The sequence below is a fragment of the Argiope bruennichi genome, chromosome 6 (genome assembly GCF_947563725.1).
Source record: "Argiope bruennichi chromosome 6, qqArgBrue1.1, whole genome shotgun sequence".
Classification (NCBI taxonomy): Eukaryota; Metazoa; Arthropoda; class Arachnida; order Araneae; family Araneidae; genus Argiope; species Argiope bruennichi.
Genome location: NC_079156.1, coordinates 11,556,672 through 11,579,069, shown reverse-complemented (window position 1 = coordinate 11,579,069; position 22,398 = coordinate 11,556,672). Strand labels below are relative to the sequence as shown.

At 27.0% G+C, this 22,398-nt stretch overlaps 1 protein-coding gene across 2 annotated transcripts; it reads right to left on the bottom strand.

Moving 5' to 3' along the window:
* Positions 1-681: 681 nt before the first annotated feature.
* On the bottom strand, positions 682-22,134 carry LOC129972746 (general transcription factor IIH subunit 4-like). 2 transcript variants are annotated; one of them, XM_056086988.1, is made up of 15 exons: positions 21,945-22,134; positions 20,393-20,550; positions 16,533-16,637; positions 14,060-14,191; positions 13,891-13,984; positions 12,184-12,278; positions 11,321-11,426; positions 10,168-10,236; positions 8,785-8,868; positions 6,626-6,758; positions 5,406-5,457; positions 3,876-3,954; positions 3,586-3,633; positions 3,357-3,497; positions 682-912 (listed from the first exon to the last, which is right to left on the bottom strand). In XM_056086988.1, the coding sequence occupies exons 2-15, from the start codon at positions 20,512-20,514 to the stop codon at positions 802-804; spliced, it is 1,371 nt and encodes a 456-aa protein (XP_055942963.1). In that variant the 5' UTR covers positions 20,515-20,550; positions 21,945-22,134; the 3' UTR covers positions 682-801. The 2 variants fall into 2 exon arrangements, with proteins under 2 accessions (XP_055942963.1, XP_055942964.1); XM_056086989.1 differs by having other exon boundaries at positions 20,393-20,539.
* Between the last annotated feature and the right edge of the window lie 264 nt (positions 22,135-22,398).

The window sequence follows — 22,398 nt, the reverse complement described above, 5'->3', positions numbered from 1 at the left end:
TAATTTGAATGAAGCATTGATGGAAGAATGTTCAGAATATGGCAAAAGACATGACAAGGTTGTTTGCCTATAACATAATGCTCACCCATATGTTGTCAGATCAGTGAAAGCGAAAGAAATTTTAGAATAACTTTGATGGGATGTGTTGCCCCCCCCCCAAAGCCATATTCACCACTCATTTCTCTTTTAGACTGCTATTTATTTCACTCCATGCACAGGCGACTTTTTTAGAGTGAGGTTTAATTCTCATGCTATCAAAAATTGGCTTTATAACTGCATTGTATCTAAAAAACTAGACTTGACCTTTGTCTTTATAGTTTGCTTATTGTGCAAAAATAGAAAATTATTTCAAATAAAATTATGTTCAATTTTTATGACAGATAAGTGGTCGTTTTTAACTTAAAATATCACAATCATATTTATATATTCAATAGGTGGTTTCTCATGATTTATATCAATATTTCTCTTTCCCCATAAAAAGCAAAGTAATACTATATATAATAATATTAAATAGGAATAGCAATTTAATCTGAAAATATCTGAAACATATTTTCCTATTGAAATGTATCTATATGGCAATTTAAAAATAACCAGATGTAAAGTTAAAACTCATTACTTAAGTTGCAAAATACAAGCAGAAAATTGTAGCCAAAAATTGAATTGCAATGCATAAGAATTGTACAATGTTTATTATAAAAACCATGAACAGAAATATAACTAAAAGAATTAAATAATGTAAATGAAATGTTATATTACAATGTAGCAATTACAACATGATGTCGAAGAGCTTTGGAGTAGATACTACAGATCTTTCCGATGTCGTTTCCAAAACCTTTTAACATCATCATGACCACTTTTGCTAACCAACATCACACGTCTGGCAGGATTGCTGAAGATTAATACACCAAGATCCTGAAATTGAAAGCATTAAACAAAATCAAGTATTATAAAAATGATGTAATATATAAGAAAAAAAAAGTGCAATGTTAGAAAAGTAAAAAGTCTTCTATTTACTTTACTCTTTAAAAATAATAGATGGTGCATGGTTGTCACTCAAATCTGAATAAAAAATTTCCTGTGTTTTCTTACACATATATGCCATATAGAAGGAAATATCCAAACAGCATTTGCATGCCAGTTATAATGGAATAACAATATTCCAGAGTTTTAATAAGTAGAAAAAGCAAGGAAATGAAGTAACAATTTAATATTGAAATAATAGCATATAAAAGAATGTTTATATTTACATATAGAAAAAACAATTTCTCCTCATTTATTGTCTAGAATTTAGCAAGAAAATATTTACATATTAAAAGCGGGGAGAAGAGATTGATCACCTATCATGCTCTTTAACTATAAGTCCCACAAAATTAAGGACCGGATGAAATAAAACACAAAATATCATTTTTAATATCATGATACAAATCATTTAACAATTATGTAACATTACAAAGCAAGTTAATTTTTATTTTTATTCATTTATTTTTGCCAATTTATATATTTGGGCATCAATTTTTACAACATCTGCAATTTTTTTCAGTTATCAATTTAAAACTTTTCTTTTGCAATAATTTCATTTTGAATGTTGTTTTGCATTTCTTGAAGTCCTTTTCTTTTCTTGGAACTTCCATTTTGTTCTTCTAAAGCTTCATAATACCTCAAACCAGCTTATTTAGCAAACCAAAGCAAATCTTTTGAAATCAGAGCATTTAAAATACTTCCATAAAAATTTATGACATCATACACAGTTTTTAGATCAATTACAGAAACTTCCTTCAGATTTTCAACAAGTACATTCTGTTGATGCTAAATCCATTTTGAATGTTACTCTTTATACCAGAGATAATTTATTCTTCCCTACAGTTACAGAATCTCATGCATGTTCATTAGATGCAATCACGGAATCTCATGGGGGGGGGGGGAGATTTTTCCTCACATTGAAATTTGACTGATTTATACAGAAAAGGGGGCAGTGAGAAGAGAAATGGTGAATTTCCACGATGACACGGTTGTGAATAGTGTTGTTTCATTTTTGGAGAAATAACCTTGATTTTTTTGTTCTTGTAATGCTTAGACACCAGCATTTTCTAGATGAGAGGGGGGGGGGGGGGAGACTAAGAAAATAAAAAAATTCCTATATTTTCCCTGTTTTTTAAAAATTATTTATAATATCCCAATTTGCACAATGCCATGGCAACCCTGTGACAAGATATTTACTATGATTTTGGAGCATAAGATGCATGAAATGAACTCACCCACTTTAGATAGCTATTTATTTCTTATTATTTAAAAGGTTAATTTTGTTAGGGCAATGTTTCAAGGTTTAAAAAAAAAAAAAAAAAAAAAAAAAAAAAACAGAATTTAGCTTTTTATGAAAACTTTCAAATTCCTTTTTGCTTTAAGGCAACAAGCAGTGCTGAAAGGCAAAACTAAAGATACTTATTTAAGCAATTAGCTTATCAACAGCATTTATTACTGCATTCATCTTAGAATTTGTAACTGCCCAGGAGACTAGCCAAATATTCCAAGGCTTAAAATTATTAAAGAATCATAAAATTGCTTTTGTATTAAAGAATTCCTTAACAAGGTCCCAAAAAATGTATTCTTACTTGCTTATTTTGTTTTAGAAAATTAATATGATAAAAACTGACCTTATAATTTTTACACCAAGCATCTGTGAAAGATTTAACCATTTTTTTTTTTTTTTTTCAATTTTATAGAGAAAGTACAAAAAATATAATACGTAACATATAAAATTACAATTGTATTAACAATAAAATAAAAATTATCACTGACAAACAAAATTCCTTGTTATTAATGGAAGATGCTAAGAACATAAGAATTAAAATAAGAATTTGGTATATGCATACAAGATGGGAAAATAATTGAAAAAAAAAAAAAGTCTCCACAGTGAATAGTAAGAAAATAGAAATGAGTTGTGTTTAGTTTAAACAAATTGAATATCTTCATTTAATGGTAATAACTAATGACAAATTTTAAGTAATATAACAGCACAACAAATATTAACAAACATTCTTCATTTCATAATACATACATATAAGAAAATGTTTCCTCCTTTCTTTTTTTTTTCTTTCACTTTTTCATTACTTTCATTTTCATATGCATACCAATGAAATTTAAAAAGAATTGTTCTGAATTCTATACTTTTTAAAAGCAAACAACTGCTCTGAGCAAAGATAGTTGAGTTTCAACCATCCCAAATTTTACGCTCCAGGCTAAATAATGATTTTTTTAGACTTATTTTTGTTTGAAAAGAGTTCATCCCAATTCTAGAAAATGAAAACTAAATATTACAAATTAATGATAAATACATATAAATGTTTGCAGCAACATACTTGAGCATAGTTACAAAGCAGCTCAAAATCACTTTGTGATAAAAATTGGCTGTAAAGGACGCCCTCTGTGAATTTGAAACGATCTCTTTCCATCTCCCAGAGTCTGATCTGATCCACAACAGTTGGAGGAAGGACAGGTTTCTGCATAAAAGGGAATGCATTATAGAAAAACGAGAGATGTACTTTAAAACTAAATAATTATTAATTTTTATTTGAAACATTCATTTACCTGTTTTAGCATTTCTGGATGAGCATGCATCTGCAAAAATTTAATTATCTGGAAAAGAAGGGAGGTAAATGTATAATAAAGCGATGTTACGAGAGAGGTTTACCACTGATTCTACAGCAAACGGCAGAGAGTACATATAAAAAAACACAGTCATAAATACATTCATTAAGTTTTAGTATCAAGTAATAATATATAGCTATTGATAAAAGGTGAATATATAATCATTTGTAATTCAAAGAATTATTTTAAAATGCTGACAAAATGTGCAATGCTGATCTAAAATTTATTACCTGATCAGCAGTGATACCACTTTTGAGAGCTTCTCTGACACTTTCCCTTGTAAAAACACCAACAGAAAAATTAGGGAACCTATCAATATAACATTACACATTAAAATCTATGCTTATATAAAGCTACATTTTTTTAATATTTTTGTAATAATTGCAGCAGTCATTAACAATGATAAAAACTTTTAAATCTCTCTTCTACTACAATTGCAAAATGGAAATACTGTTGTCTATACAAATTCAATACCATCAGGAAAAGCTTTTATTGAGTGAAAAAACAGTAAACGATTAAATTTAAATAAAAACAACAATGAATCCACTTCTATTATTTGAAAGCTATTTTTAAAAATGTTATTTAAAATATTCATCAGTAAAATAAATGCAATACAATTATGGCAATCAAAGAACAACACTGTAACACCCAAACTTTATAATTCAAGAAAATTAAAAAATTAACAAAATCAATTGATAAACTGTAAAGTAAAGAATAATTAGAAGCAAAAGACATGAAAATAGCATGCATTAAAATACAAAACAAATTAAGAAATATTTTTGAATGGAAAGCAATGAAGTTGCTATTTGCATTAACAATTACAAAAAGAAGCAACTAAAGCAAAACATTCATATGTTTCACAAAATATTTTGATAATCTAAAATGTATAATAGTACTATAGTAAAATGTATAATCTAAAATGTATAATATTCAACAAGTATTTAACATTATCAGTCATATAGGTAAGCAATCAAGATAATGATAAAAATTAAATGAACATAAGCATTGACTTAAATATGTAAGACTTTAAAACAGAAATGTCTCATAAAAATTCAAGGACACCACTCAAATCCTGGGAAAAAAACCACAAAAAAAAACCTGTGTGTGTGTGTATATACATATGAATAAGAGGAAATAAGCAGACAGCACTTATGTCTAGTTATAATAGAATAACAATACACTATAGTTTTAATGAGCCGAAAAAATAAGGTTCTTCAATAAATGTGGATGCAAACAATATATAGTTTTTAAAACAATAATATTTTTGGATATGTTTTCAAATATTTTTTATAGTATTCTTCACAAATATAAAACACTATGTTAAAAAACATCTTTTTTTCAGTTTCAGGAGATTTTCTAGTAGTTAAGTAATTTGTAGCCATTATTACAATATTAGTATTTTTTCTCAACCTCAAACTTTTAGGATCATCAAAGCTCTATCAAAACTACGTTTTGAAATTAGATTTATCTACACAGGAAAAAAGGGGAACAAATAGAAATGAGTTTCCGCAATTACACAGTTGTTTCATTTTTGTTTCAATAGCTACAACATTTTATTTCCCTGTATTTTCCTGGTGTGTTAGCAACTCTGAAATTTTAATAAAATATGAGCATTTCCTATTATTGTTTTACCACAATGAAAAATAGTAATTAAGAGAATTTTATAATAAGTAACCTAACTTAAAAGTGAAGCATAAAACAAAATTTAAACTTGAGCAATAAAATTACAAAACTTCATGTTAATATAGAATTAGAATTACCTGTACATCATTTCGCAAAAAAGAGCAATTAAAGCTATTTGGAGATGAGAATCTAGAAAAATAAGAATAAATTTTTTTTAACTATTTAGGAAAAGTTAAAAAAATATATGCAATAACATATATATAACTCCAATAGAAACTAATATTTATAATGCTATAAAACAAGCAAATATTTTAAACATTCAAAAAATTTCAATTATTACCTAAAAATTTCAACATTTTGAATAAATTACCAAAACAGCAAATCTGTGCTAATGATTTTTTATTTTGAATACAGAAACAAAAAACAAAAAAAAAAAAAAAAACAAAAAACAATTGTTGCAGGAATATTTTAATGAGATTTTTGTTGTTTAGCATGTTTTTGCAAGTTTTATATGGATTACTGACAATAGCATTATAATGCAAAAACAAGTATACTACATATTATTATATTTTAGATTTAGATAATAATATAATTTTAAAAATTAATGCAAAATTTTTTTAACCATTTAAAGAATAGAGGGGATATAAAATATTTATAACAATGATAGCTCAAGATGATAGTATGTAGAAAGTATGTATTAGGACAGAATGTATATCTCTATAGATCTTAAGTAAATGAAGAAACCTATGTGAAAAACAATCTTTATTTTAAAGCTAATGTTAAAAAAGGAATAACTAATCAAGGATAAAATTCAAATACTTTTTATACATTTGAATTATGTTTACATTATTTACATAATTTGCTGTCCCTTTTTCATAAAAATTTACATTTCTAAAGTTGTTAAAAATCAACTGCTTCTATCACTATACAGCCTTGTATGCTAATTTTCACTTTCAGAAATCACTTTGTTGTGTGAACTCTTGTTATTTCTACTATGGTTGCTAGCATTTATATAATTTTTTATTTCATAGAATGTTAAAAACTAAATTTTACTTAAATATATTAGCTAGGAATATATATAAATATATATTCCAACAAACAAATTATCACTGACTACAGAAAGAATTGATAGTCAAATTTATCAAGGTGGAATTCTTTTTTTTCTCATGAAGAATTTATTTTTAACATATTTCACAAGTGAATTTTTTTTAATTAAAACGTTGCTCAATAATTAATGAAAAATAAAATGTCCAACAAATACACTGGACAAATCATAATACCCATTTTCAATAGGTTTACTTTCTGTTAATTAATGATTAAAACCAATCAATTTCTACAATAACAATAAAAAAATTACCAGTATATGCATAAACACGATAGTTAGTCTCAACAACAATGTAACCAGCTTTATTCACATCTAGATTCACTTCTTTTAAGCCAGAAGCTAAATTAATGGCTAATCGAGTGGGATAAAAACGTCCCGATCTTCGCTGAAAAAACACATAACATAAATTTTTTCTAGTAACATAATCATTTATATAATAAGCATTTTCAAGTAAATAATTGCTTTAGTTTAAGTTGTGCACAAAAAGTTAAATCATAAAATCCACCAAATGATATAAATAAAACAGATTAAAGCAAACAAATACAGGATGCTTCTCACCTCTTTATTTTTAATCAAAAATTATTAATTTCTTCTAAATACAAACTTAATAATGACAGTTTTAATAAATTTATTAATTCTGCAAAAGTAGAAAATTAACTTTAAAATTTAGAATATAGAATCAACTAAAAATAATATACATGTATAAAATAATATACAATATATTTTACTTTTATTAAAAAGTCTAAGTCCTTTAAGTATAAGGATAAAAAAATTAATATATATATTTTTTTCAATTTCATAAAAAAACAACAACACAGCATTTGTACATTCCATTATCTATTAACTCTCCATTTTACACAGCTATTTGACATCTCTTAGTAGAAGACACCATTTCCCAGATCTGCAGATAATTTACCAAGTTTTTTTTATAAATTTTTCATTTTAATAGTTAAACAACTTAAATGTATTTAATTTTGAATATATTATCAATAATGCCTTAGAAAAAAAATCTATAGGAAAACTGATGTAAATGATGCAAAGTAACCTAGTTAGCAATGAGTATTAAAAATCTATAAATCAGAGTTAATTGACAAAGGTCCCAAATATCAAAAGAAAAATAAAAACCATATATTTGAACACAAAAATTCTGTTTAAACTTATTGTTTTCACCAGAAATAGCATAAAAACTGAAGCATCATACTCTATCAGCAACGTATTTAGCTAACTAGAAAAGAATCGTACAAGATTTTTTAATTTAAAAAAATTAATTTAATTAATGCAAGTAAATGCAATCTGGATTATTATTCCGAAGATATACATCAATTCGTAATAAAAATCACAAAGATTGCACTCTTTTAAGGACTTGAATAAATTTCCTTTACTAGATAAATTCATTGTGTAAGTTCAACAACAAAGAAAAAAAATAACAAGCTACTCTGACAATATTCAAGGTTACTTAATAACAATGCTCTATAGTTTTAATAAGTGGAAAGTGAAAATTTTTTCAATAAATGATTTAAACAAGATGCAGCTTTTAAAACAGTCAAACTTTTGGACTTTTTTAGTTTTATTTTTAGTATTCTTCAGGAATATGAAATACTCAGCTAAAATGACTTTTTTCATTTTCTAGTAATTAAGTAATTTGTAGTAACTATTTTAATATTGGCATTTTTTTCCCAATCTCAGATTTTTAGCATCATAAAGCTTTATCAAAAAGAAGTTATCTAATGTATTTGCATTTTTGACAATATTTTTCATTAACTGTTTAACAAGCATGCAAAGATTTTCAAAAAGGATGGATTGCACTTCAACAAACATCATCTATCAGTTCACTCATTCCTCCTCTTGCATTTTTCACTTATTATAAATGTTTATTTAGCAAATAGAATAATTCCATCTCCTTTAGGATAATTAAGGATTAAAACTTTTGTTTAAAGTAAGTCCTGTATAAAGTTTGTATATGTACCTAAACATCCTAAAGAGGACAGGATTATTCTATTTGTTAAATAAACATTTATAATAATGAAAGTAAAAAGTAAAAAAAAAGGGGTGGGGGGAGTGAATGAGCTGATAGATTATGCTAGTGGAAGCACAATCAATCCTTGAAAAATGGGGGGAGGGGGGAAGATGGCTGCAAACCTTTTTCAAAAGACATGATTTTTGGAAGAATATATGATAAAAATCTGATATAATTTCAAATTATTTAGAACACTGAAGAGATAAATAGACATTCATATTGTTAAGCTTGAGATACTTTAGAAGAGGGTACAAAGCTGAGTTTATATATATTTTAAAATGTTTGAATATGAGAAAGCAAACAATAAGACTAATAATAACAAAATCTAATATTGGTTATACTTCGACAAAAATTATACCAATAAAAATGTTATGCATGTAAAAAAATTACATACTTTTCTTTGATAAACAATCCCGAGTTCTCGTAAATGTTGCACAAACACAAGCATAGATTCATTCATATCGCCTGTACTATAATCCTAAAATTAAGAAAAACAAAATCAATTATGCATTTTAGAAATAAATAAGAAATCAATGTAAAAGACAATTATATAATCATAAATATTTACTGAAATGTAAATAAAACTGATGTGGCTCAAATAAAAATAAAACTGTAATATATCTTTTCTTGTCCACAAAAATTTAAATTCTAAAGCATTTATAGAATAATTTTTATTTATTACATGATTAAGAAGTTAATATTAATATTAACAAAAGATAGAAGTAATTAAAAATGTCCTATTTTACAATATCTATGGAAAATTCTAAATAATAAAAGCTTATATAAATTGCAAGAAAATCCACATAGTGCATCAGCTCTCCCAGTTTAAAAGTACTGATAATGACCATAATATTTTTAAATACAGTGGCTATATTTGAACAAAATTTTGGTTAAAGTATAAGACATCAATATTCCATATACTGAAACTTAGCAATAAAAAAAATCATTTGGCTTTATGGAACTCTTTCTATAGTTCTAAGGAAAATTGTACTATTAGTGATAGGGTTCTCATAGCATTCTAAGAAATGTCAGATTGAGTTGCGACTGGACATAGAGGGGAGGAAAAAAATTGTCCCAACACATCCAGAATTAGAGCATGGGCTCTAATTCTTACTACAGCCCCTGTGTTTCTGATGAGGCTAAACAACAATCATTCATTACAGAATCATTGCACCAAAACCAAAGATTTTATTTGATGTTTCATTTTCATACAAACAAACTACAATCCAAAGACTAAAATTAAATTAAAATCTGATCATACGACTTTGGAAAATTTTTTGTTTTAGATTTCTAAGGCTGAAAAGATAACAATTAATTAGTTTATTGATCCTCATATTAATGTTTAATTAATTTCAAAGTCATCCACAAAATCACAAAATGGAATGATAATTTACATGGACAAATATTTTTATACATGAAATAAATTCAAAACACAATTTTATTAATGAACTGGAAAGTTGAAATTATTTTATTTTAACTATCTCTTACTTTCTTTTTCTTACTTTTTTTCTTTTACTATTCATCATTATAAATATTACAGAAACTTGAAATCAATTCCCCTCCCGAAATTCCCAGTCAAGAGAGGACATTTTAATAAAAATAAATAGGCATTTAATTAGTCAAATTATTAAAAGTGTGTTATCATCCAGAAAATACGTGAATGAAAAATTGATTACAATATCACATATTTATAATTTGCAACATGTCTAATTTATGTAAAAAAAAAGTCAACTGCAACTTTTTCTTAACAGACAAAAAAAGTTTGAAAAAAGCTTACTTTTCCTAATGTAAGAAAACTAAGCTGGAAAAGGAAAGTTAGGCAATCCACAAGATTTAATCCTCTCTCCTAGAAACGAAATAAATTTTTTAAATAAAAAATTAAGAAAAATATCATTTCAAAATTATTACTATTGCACCTAAATACAATCAAATTATATAATTAATTTATTAAATATTTTGAGTGACTAAGTATTTATTCAAGATCATGAGTGAATTTAATAGCTGCACCTGCCTAATCTACAATTATCAAATTATTAATTGATAAAAGTATCTAATGATTAGAAATAGAAGTAACAATATAATAAAGTTTCGTCCTTTTTTTTGTCCAAGGATCATCATAGAAATGACCAAAATACATAATTATAGATTTGCACTTATTAAACTCTATTAATGTTGTTTAATAAGCATAAATGATGGAATTTTGCTAGTTGCGCACCTCAAATAACTATACTTCACATGAAGGATATGAAATTGTGTGGCAAAGATTAAAAAAAAAAAATAAAATGAATGCAATTAATATTTTTTATTTTGAGCTGCTTTTTTTAATAATGGTTTTAATGCTCATTTCGAAGAACTTAAAAAAAGTTTATTCAATTCTCAAATCATTGAAAGAAACAGAGCAACATTTTGATGTCAAATTGCTTACTTTTTTTGTTATGATATTTTGCAGCAACTAGTTCACAAAGAGATATTTGAAAGTTCATATGTTATATATTATAATTTTACCCCCAGTAATGCTTTCAAAATACCAGCAATTTTAAAAGCCTAAAGCTTTATGTTAATTAAAATAGATGTACAGGATATAACAATCCAAGTAATATTTGCATTTGTATTTCACTTATTTAAATTACTTATAAAAAATAAGAAAATTTTTAATTTTTAAAAAATTTAAAGAATTAAAAAGTCTTTATATTGATAAGTAAACATTCTGCAGAATATTTGAAACTTCATAAAGAGATAGATTATATAAATATATAGAATCAAAATTTTACAATTATGATAGTACAAGAAGATTAATCTTTGTTACACATTATTAGTTGTGGACAAATTTCACTGCAAAAATAATTAATACAAATAAAAATTTTAAGATTGAAAATAAATGTAAATTTTCTATCTAGATTAATAAATGGTAAAGTAATTTAAATTCTTACCTCTACTGTATCAAGATATTGAAGCATAAAATGCCATACTTGAGAAGCTGTTGTCATGAGGAGAAATTGAAAGCCTTCTGTAGTAATGATGTTTGAGTCATTTTCTCTTTGAAAAGAAAATATTATTTTATAGTATGCACATACATAATAAGAATATACTAGAAAGTAAATTTTTTGCATTACGAGAAAAAATGTTCATTTAAACAAATTTACTTTCAAACTTAATATATGCTGCATAAAATTTTTGAAATTTAATCTATAATTAGAATTTTCAAGTTACATTCAAAACTGTGTTTTTTTTTCCCATTAAAGTATTATATTTTTTCAAAGAAGAAGAATTTAAACAGATTAAGTATAAAGAAAAAAACATTAAAAAAGACAAAAAAAAAAAAAAAAAAAAAAAAAAAATCCTATTTCAACCAGTAATTACATCAGCAAAAGAGTATATTACAGTAGATACAATTAAGTTAAAAAATTTATTATTATTTTCAGTTAATTACAACTGAATATAACTTCAATTTAATTCAAAACAATGAATTAAATATTAATCTATTTAAAATAAATAAATAACCACAATATATATTTGGAACATATCTATTAATTATATAATTTCATAATCTTCATATATGTAAAATCACATATGATTTCATCACCATTAATATGATTCCTTGTTACTTTCTACATGCTGTTAACATCAGTTGCATGCTTATAGTATTGATAAAAGTATTAAAACTTATTTATCGTCAGAAATTTCTCAATTTAAATATTTGTTTTCAGACTTAAAAAAAATATATAATATATATACAACAATATATCATATAATCATACATATACAATTTTATATCATAAAAATTATAGTTTACTTTCTCATCAAGCCGGAATGCAACAACACTTTGATGGCATCACTGCTCACCGTGTTTTCTGCCTGCTGGGATCCAACCATGAAATGTAAAAGAGCCTTTAATAAAAAAGAAACAAAAATTATACCAGACAGAATTTTATGAAATTCAATGATAGCTCATCAACAAGCAGAACTACGAAAGTTTTTTAAAGCTTAAAATTGATATTATTTTTTCTAAGTATATTACATTCATTGATGTTAATATTTTTTTATTTTTAGTTATTAAATGAACAGAATTTAATGCCTGATTAGTATATTAGGCAAGGAAGACAGGAAGTTTAAAGAATGCCAGTTTCTGAATGTTTTTTCTCTATGATTGAGGACAGGGTGATAGCCTTCTGTTGTGAATTTGATGTGGCAGCTTGCATGTTTTGGATGGAAAAATTGCCAGAACTTTATAAACATTGATTTATTATACGTTTAGCATGCACATTTATAATATTATTAGCTGATACTTAAATATACACAATAAGAGTTGATACTTTGTCGTATTTGATCACTTAATAAAAATTCTTCTACACAGAAATTCCATTTATACCTTCCAAAATATCCTTTTGAGATCCACATGATGAAATTTTCTATATTGATCTGAATTAATCTGAAATGTAGTGAGAAACAGCTCTAAGTGTTCTTAAGGTTAGTGTACAGATCTTGATGAATGACAGTGCGTTATCTTTAAATAGGAAGCAACTATCAGATAAAATTGAATTATAGAGAGCGAAGCAGCATTTACATAGAAACCATTTAATATTCTAAACAGCTAAATCAGCTTTTTATGTTGAATGCTAAAGTAAATAGTTTATGATTATAAGCATATTTTCCCTATTAGTTAAGTTTAGTTGTATTAACACAATACTAAGGCTATTTTGGGACAGCCTCGTAATGTTGAACTCTAGTCATATGATAAGAACAACACCTGAGCTGGTAACCCTTCTCCAAACCTCTGCACCACACCAGTCACCCATTTGGTAATGGAAGATTTAACCTGCACCAGATCTACTTACACGCAGTTCTTCAGTGGAATTAGGTCTTGAATCTGTAACCCACCCAACATGCAACTGAGATTGCACCACTAGGGCACTGTGGCCTGCATATTCTCCCAAGATTCCATTCATAAAAGATTTTTTAGATTCCAGAGATTAGATTAAACGTACAAAAGTTAAGATTTATTCACTTTGAAAATTAATGTTTCAGTCCTTTAAAATTATTAGGCTAAAATAGCTGGCCATATAAATGACCAAAAAGATAATAATATATTTTAATAGAAGAAAAACAACTCACTCCCATCTAGTAAAATATATTACAGATTATTTCATAAAAAATGTTAAAAAAAAATATCCAAAAGAAATGCATAATACTCAGCTTTTTGTGCTCAAATTGCAATTTTATTTTTAAACTGAAATTTTACTTTTTAAATTTAGACTAACAGAAATTCACATCTTGCATAACAATGCTGTTATCTAGCAGAGGTTTGAAAAGATAACTGAAGAACAGTTAGCTTTGAACCCATGAAAGAAATTGCAAATAATATCATTGAAGTCTTGTTACTAAACAATTAATAAATAATAATAAACAAATATTTCAAATTAGTACATTTTCAACAGTAGCTCAAACAGATGAGTTCCTGATGTGAAAATTTACTGTAAAACAAATACAAAAAGTGGCTTACTTCCCAACGCTCCATAGCATAGGTATCAAGGAAATTAACATCTCTTGCATGCTTATCTTTTTCTAAAATGGCACATACCGCCCAAGGCTTCCCACTAAGAAACAAAAATATGAGGATATAGAAACTTTTTTTTTAACAAGAAAAGCTTGAACAGCTGAATAATAATTACCCTCCGAGCAAAGCAACTTTCAAATTCTTTCTAAAAGTTGGATTAAGAATCCAACCTGGCAGACCACCAGGAACTGGATATTCCACATATAGATGTAGCTCACAGAGGGCTTCTACAGCTTCCAGATGCTGCCTGCAGAAACAAATATTTGAAGAGTTAAAGTATAATAAACCTTCATTTTGGTTTTTTTTTTCACACATATAAAAATACAAAAATTTAGTTAGAATAATTTCCTACACTGAAATCAAACAAATGTTATTTAAAAATGGACATTATAGTTTTGATCCACAGTCAGATGACATAAGGAATATTAGAAGTAGCATATTTTGAGCTTCCCTATGTCAATAGTCATAATTATGCTCTATATACAGTTAGACCCCCCCCTTTCCCCTAAGTATATGAATTTCTGAAGCATTTATGCAACATATTTTTTAATTTTCCTTCACAGCAAGCATCTATCACATTTCATTAATCCAAAACTTTTAGACTATATAAGATTCATGTGGCAGATTTAATTTTTTATCCAAGACTCAGAATTCAGCTTCAACACTAAACTAGATGTGAAAATTCTTTGTCTTCAAATTGCTTACGAAACCAAGTTTTCAGCTGCTATTAAATAAAACTATACACATCACAAATTCCAGACTATAACTCTCCCTCTGCACTTAATAAGTATTTTTCAAAATGCTAATAATTGTGACATGATGAAGCAGAAAATTAATTAATTTTAATCATCTACTTTTCTGCCTCTAAAATAAAAATGACCTAAAATATATGGGCTGCACATCATTATTTATTTATATATATATATATATATATATATATATAGCCTTATAAGTCCGAATTCTTTAAAAATGTTTTGGATCTTTCAGCATATTTGAATGTGACTACTATTGGCTTAAACTAGATATTTTTGATGAGTTTACAAAGAATTTCATTAAAGGACAAATAAAGATTTTTTTAATGAAAAATGAAAATACTAAGATAATTTTTTTCTTTCAAAAACGTAAAGAGGATCATAAGTAAAGTTTTGTTTGCAAAGTTTGTAGCTCAAAACTATGAGAAAGTGAAATCTCAGATTCTACTCTTACAAATGCATGCTCATTCATATAAATTATAATTTCTCTTCTAATGCAGCAGCCTTTTCTGTCTATAAAGGTGTAACTGAAACAAACAAGAATTTTACATGCTAACTGTAAATGCAAGAACTGTTTTAAAGATTTAAAGAAAATCATATTGTATAGAAATTATAATTCAGGAGATTCAAATCACTAAAACTGACAACTGAAGCATGCAGCTGGAAGATAACTTTGTTCTGTTATGAAGAAGATGGTAGCATACAGCTAACATACTTATAACGTAAAATTAGACCAATTATGCATCGAGGAAAGATATTGCCAAAGAATATTTATCACACAGTGGGGCAAGAGAACATAATTCTAAGAAGTGAATAACAGTATTACATCCCTTAGAATGAGATGCATTATTGTTTAGCTCATGAACTCGAGTCCAAAATCTATGAATGAGTCTAGTCTGCTGAAGTGTAATACACAGAGAATAAGATGAGTATACTTTTGGGTTCTTGTTAAACCACTGGTTTCTTGTTAACCATGTTGTTCTATTACATGCATTTTCTTCCATTCTTTTTCATTTACCTCAGCCTGCCATTTTGAATTACAGATATTTCGACACTTATGTATTGATTGTGCATATGGCTAATTCAATTTTGAGTATTATCTGCAATTGCTATGTCACTTTAATTGCTATCTAAATGTATCTCCTTCTACATATTTCATTTGTCAATCCTAGCTTAGTAAACTTATTTGTCCAAGCCAAAAGAGTACGGAATAGTAAAGCAAATAGCAGGAAAATAGAGATTGTGAGAAATTTTTGAGTTTATAGTTTCAGAAAATAGTTGAATCAGCATTTTGATTCTGTGAGAAAATTAATAACCCATATGAAGTCAGAGTTTGAGTGATTGGGAAATTATTTTTTTGGAAATAGACTAATTAGAAATTCTCTCTCTCACACAAACACACAGAGAAAGGGGAGAGTGAAATAATTATATATTTACCACAGAAACAAAATGTTTTTCATGCATCTAAAAGTAAGAAATGTACTTTATTCAAATTCCAAGATGATAGATTGCACTATAAACATTTGCCCTTAAGTCTTAAAATATATAAAATACAAATAATGTTATAGCATAAATAATTGAATATTTTTTGTCATGTGCATGTAAATTAAAAAATTTAATTAACAAAAAAAGTAAATTAACAAATAATAAAATATTAATAAGGTCATAATTATTACTTTTTTCTTGTCTCTATGAGCAACAAAACATAAAGTGGAGTATTTCTATATAACATCATGTAAATATTTTCAATACAGAATATTTGTGCTCTATAAAATCTTATAAATAGTATTTTAAGTCTTCTATTTGTTATAAGCAAATTATACACCAGATTCTTACTTAACATACTGCTGATGTAACCATGACCCAATGACTGCTTGTGGAACAGGCTGCTCTACAAATAATAAACGAGTAACATAATGCTTGGACAAAGTAGGCAACTCTCTAGAATGTTCAGAATTTTTTTAATTATTACAAGAATCATAAAGCCAAACATATAATGAACATAAACATTTAAATGACATGAATAAATATATTTATAAACATCAGAAAAAGAATAAATGCTATTCATAAATGAGAATTGTGCATATTTACATGCATAATAAAATCATCACAAAATGCAAAACATAGTATTTTACCTATTTCATTTAATATACATATTTTCTTTTTATGTCTTTCACAAGTTGACTATTTTTTTAAAAAAATGTTTTGGATTTCCCTTCTTTTACTCTCATTTTCTTTTCTTAGGTGTAAGGTGTTCTAGAAAAGTTAAAATTTATTTTGCTAATGCCTCTAGCAATATTTCAAAAATACAAATGAAAAATCCAATGGTATCCCCTCCCTCTCCTTCACTCATTGAAGAAGTATTAGACAAATTAACACATAAATCGACTAATGTCTCTATACTCTGTTTCACCCTAACTTGGCAGTATTGTAAAAGGTAGAAAATGTGACGCTCCGCGTTGAGAAAGAGTTCCCCATCAATTCCGACTTTAAAATAGTTAAAATGCACAGAAATTTATCAACTAATATCATAAATTACAGAAATCCTTTTTGTATCAGCATGTATTTAAAATTATTCTCAAGTTAGAAGTGCTTATCTGTTAAGTAGTTTGTAAATAAAGTGAACGAATAAAGCTAAAAGATTGACATAATGAATTCCACTTTGGCTAGAACCGGTCTTCAAGGTCAAATATTTGGCACGTTTTTCTTTTACGTCTCCGCCAACTTAGCTTCATTCAGTTCACAACCGTTATAATCTTTCGTACTTTTTTATTCTCGCTTTTTTACCAGCTGATATTTTTGATACTATTAATCACATTAGTAGTTATTAGTTTTGATTGTTGAATATTTATTCGATTCCTTATTTTTATTCACTTCTAAAATGTCTGAAAAAGAGAAAGTGTTATCACCGACTACGCTGTGCACACCTTCAAGACGAGTGATACCAACAAAAAGTGCAGCATGCAGAAACATATTAAACGTCTATTCTCGACTCCCAGAAAACCCTCAAGATTCTATCAATCAAATCGTCGATAAAGTTTCGCACCTTACAGGTGTTTCGCAATGAACAGTTTTCCTTTTGAAAAAAGAAATAAAGGCATCCAGTTCTTTAAGTACCCCTGGAAAGAAATGATCAGGCTCAGTAGGTAAACATTCAGGTCTTGTAAAATAGGATGATTTTACATTATCCTGTATTTGACGAAAAATCCATGCATATTTTCGTAGAAATGAGATCCCAACATTAGATAAAGTTTTAAAAGATGAGAACGATTATACAGATATCTTTTCGAAAAACATTAGCCGAACTACGCTTTACCGAATATTGAAAGATTTAGGGTTTTCTTTTGAGAAACGATGAAACGAAATGAAAAAACATTAATGTTTTATTAAAATAATGTATCGATAATATTGAAAAAATAATGAAAATAAGGAAACAATTAATTCTGCGATAAAGTGATAATATAATAAAGTAAATAAATATTTACTATTTGGCGAAAAATTTGCGAGATAAAGTTTCGCCAGCGATCTACATTTCTAGTAACTTTGTACTTTAAAGTAACCCAGTTCCCCTGACAGTGACTGTGATTCGGCATGCCTAGAATATACACTACTGCCAAGTTAGGGTGAAACAGAGTATAGCAATAATTCAAAAATCCCAATAGGAAAATAATCTTTTTGATTTATCCCCCTCTCCCTCATAGAAGAAACATTAGCCAATTTATCACATAAATGAAACTCTTCCAGTAAATTTCAGAGCTAAACTTCCTGTATAAGATCCAGTTTATATGTGAATGTAAGATTTTAGGAAGAATATCAAAATTTTATTTTTTCAAAAAATTATTTTAGTTAACTAATTTTTTTTTCTCCAAAATTTTCATAGATCTTAGTAGTATTCTATTTATAAATTAAGTTCAGAAACCTGGGACCATCCTGCTTCACTAGATATAAAATTTAGATTAAAAAGAAAAAAATTGTGATAGAAGTGCAAATGCTTTTTAGTGAAGGGGAATAGCATATGAATGAAGTAAGAAACAATAAAACTTCATATTCCTGGGGGAAAAAAAGCTTTATCACAAATTATATATTTAATATATTCTTAGCTAAATGATTTAACATACCAGATAGTAATTTGGAAGATTTGAAATGAAATATTACTATATTATTGGGCTGAATAAAAAGTCATTGTAATTTTTTTCTATACTTTTTAAAGTCATATATTTATATAAAGGTTACAGGTCAATGAATGGTATGAATTCTCTTTCATTCGAAGATCTTTTGTCAATGTTCATTGAACTTCATAATTCTCTATTTGTAGAAGGGCCTGCCTTTATTTGTGAAACACTGAACAAGGTGCTGATTTACAGCCTCATCTGAATTTAGCATTATTCCATGCAAAAAGTTTTGAAAAAAAAAAATGAAACATGTCTGACGATGCAAGAACAGGTGAATATGCTGGGTGGGGCAACACATCCCATCCCAGCTTCAATAATTTTTAACAGGTCACCAAAGATGCGTATGGTCTTGAGTTGTCTTGATGGAGCACTACTCCTTTATGACTGACGAGCTTCAGATGTTTCTGGATGATAGCTTCATTCAAACTGTCCAAATGCCTATAGTATACATTTGAATTGATTATTCAATTCCTTGATTAGAGCTTAAAAAACACCACATCTTTCCAATCCCATCACTCTGAGAGCATAATTTCATCTGATGAAGTTTTGCTTTTGAAGTCGTTGACAGCGAATCATCACTTCAGAACCAAAACTGTTCGTGTGCCACATTCTTGCAAACAATCCACTTCTCATCACCAGTTATCATTTGTTTCTAAAAAAATGATAATTTTCTTTGCATTTCATGAGCATATTGCAGATGTTTATTTGTGCCCTCAAATGAACTTTTTTGAATTCACAAGGAACCCAAATATTGAGCTTGCTTATGTATCCTAATTTCTTTAGGTGGATGTGAAAACGTTTTTGATTGATTTACAATGTCTCTGCAACTTCTTGCATCGAGTAACATGGATTTGACTGAATCAATGTCTTTATTTTCTCATCATCAAACTGGGTAGGTCTTCCTGATTAAGCAGAATGTTTCAAATCAAAATCATCAGCACGGAATTTCTTGAATCACTTTAGACACTGACATTCTTGTAGAGCATCATCACCATAAACTTTATGTAATTTTTCACAAGTGTGACGTTTTTCTTTTTACAGAAGCAAAACAATAAAATGTGGAGGAAATGGTCTTCCATGTTCAATGTATTGTCAAATCTCCAAAATTCGACAAAAATCACTCAATTTGTTTTTTACAATAGAGCTTAAACTATCATCTATCAATGAAGTAACTACTATTGCCAATGCTTCAAGCATTTCAAAAACTGCACTATTGTCATTGGTTAAAAAAAAAAGACTTTTTACTTAATCTAATATATTCCATGCTAAATATTACAAAATATGGATGTAAATAAGCAAACATAACCAACTGCTCACTCAGTCAAGTATTATAGCTTTTAAATGCCGAACTAACTTATAAATTTAACATTTGAACTAAACATTTGACTGAAACCTTCTCTAACATTTATATCAATTTCATATTAAAAAATATACAATGTACTGAAAGTAAAGAATTTGCAAAACAATTATGCATTAATTTTCAGATAACAACTTTCATCAATCAGAAAAAGGTAAAATATTTACCTAAAAACAGCTAGGCAAGTTGCAGGATGGTTATATAATTTTTCAAGTGTGGCAGCAGATAAAGTTTTTAAATAGTCATGCAGATCTTTACATTTTAGTGATTGGCTTTTATTAACTGCCATTATTTGTAAAAAAATGCTGACAGAGCTGAAATGAAACTAAAAAAAGTAAAGATAATATTATAAAACACATTTACAACTAAATAGACTATTCAATATTATTAAAATGCAACAGAATTCTATAAATAAATAAGTGTAACAGAACTCTATAAAAAATTTATGAATCACATTCTATTGAATTAATTTTAAAAATAAAATATACAACTAAAATTCAGCTCAGAAATCCTAATATTATTATAGATAATCAATATCTTTCAATTCGAAAAGGTCTCCTTGTGGAGTTCAAAATAGTTATAAGCCAAGAACATAAATAATTAATGTTCTTGAAGAACAGATAGTAAGCAAACAAAATGTTTCTGTATTCTTAATGTGATTGCATCAGAAACTGTTTGTAGCAGAAAACAATGTAAATTTATCAATAGTTCATCATTTATAATTCAATTACACTGTCTCATCTCTTAAACTGTTTTATTTAGCTTTTTTCCTTAAATATTATGTTTTAATAGTTGCTTGATTCAGTGTAGTCATTTATGTAAAGAAAATACTTCATCATAATTATGTATTTTATCAAATCAATTACCTGGATAATGACAATCATATTTAAGAGCTTCTATTTAAATCAAAAATCATGTGTCACTTGGATAAAGAGCAATTAATTTATTGCATGCTTCTTCTTATATATTGTAAAATGTAGAAAATTCAGCAATGGATAATCATTGTTACACTTTTGGATTAATGTAAGTCAAAAATATCTCTTCATGAATTTAGCACTTCTGAAATGTCAATGCTTTTCCCGTAGATTTAAGTTGATATTTTCTCCTATTTAATGTTCTTGTGTAAAATATAGTTTCTAAATCTGATAATGATATTATGTTCCAAACAAAACTGCTCAAAAGATATGACTGCAAATGTATAAAGAATAAATAAATCATAGAGCAGATGTACTTCCAAGTTAATAAATTGATGAATATTTACATGGATTATTCTTAGAAGTCCTAATCTATGTCGCACAAGATATTGAATTATGGTGTACAATATTTCCTGTAAGTATTCTGATTATTCAGTGTGTCCTTTGTGTTATAAAGACAAGAATACCAAATCAGTAACTAAAGAAAAATGGTGAAAGATTAGTGAAAACAAACAACAATACGATTTTCTTTCAGTAAATTTTGTATAAACATATGCCTGTTTTATTCTCGTAAGTTAGAAGCGCGTACAGTGGATTGCAATGGCAAGTGGGTTGCAATGGCAATCTAGTTTTGGTGCCACATTTGGCTCTTTCACTGTTAATTAATAAGTACAGAATTAATGAGTGCATTCTTTGCAAAAGATTGATAATTAATACAAAAAATTTTACAATGATTTTACATAGATATTCATCTAATAGACATAACAATATTATGGATAAATATTAAATAGCTTCACATGATTACCTCAATTAATTGAAAAACACTGATGAAATATTAATACTTCATTTTGATTTAATTGTCATCCAAACGTATAATAATATAATAAAACTGATCACAAATGTTAAAGAGTGTTTTTACTAATATATGCCACATGACAAGAGACCTTCAAAAAGAAACATTTGGAAATCTAAACAAATAAATGGAAGAAAGCATGCCGCCGGCACAGTTATAATCTTCAATTACAGTTACAATAGACTTCTTTTTTTTTTTCAGATATTAGTGAAAGATAAATTTGTAATGAAAATGCAAATAATATAAAATAAAGTAAAAAGAAATATCAGAAGTTAATTTTAAAATTAGTCTTTGTGATAGGACTGTACTTTCTGATATTACTGCACTTTCTTTATATTATTTATAAAAGCTAAATTAAAACGCATCGAAAAAAAAGAAAAGAAAGAAAAATTAGGAACTATATGAT

Excerpts from the sequence above, each read along its gene's own strand:
- LOC129972746 (XM_056086988.1), bottom strand. The coding sequence starts at position 20,514 with ATGGCAGTTAATAAAAGCCAATCACTAAAATGTAAAGATCTGCATGAC. Across the intron at positions 12,279-13,890 it reads ATGCTATGGAGCGTTGGGAA|GCTCTTTTACATTTCATGGT; the intron begins GTAAGCCACTTT and ends TTTTTATTAAAG. Across the intron at positions 8,869-10,167 it reads GTTTTCTTACATTAGGAAAA|GATTATAGTACAGGCGATAT; the intron begins GTAAGCTTTTTT and ends TCTTAATTTTAG.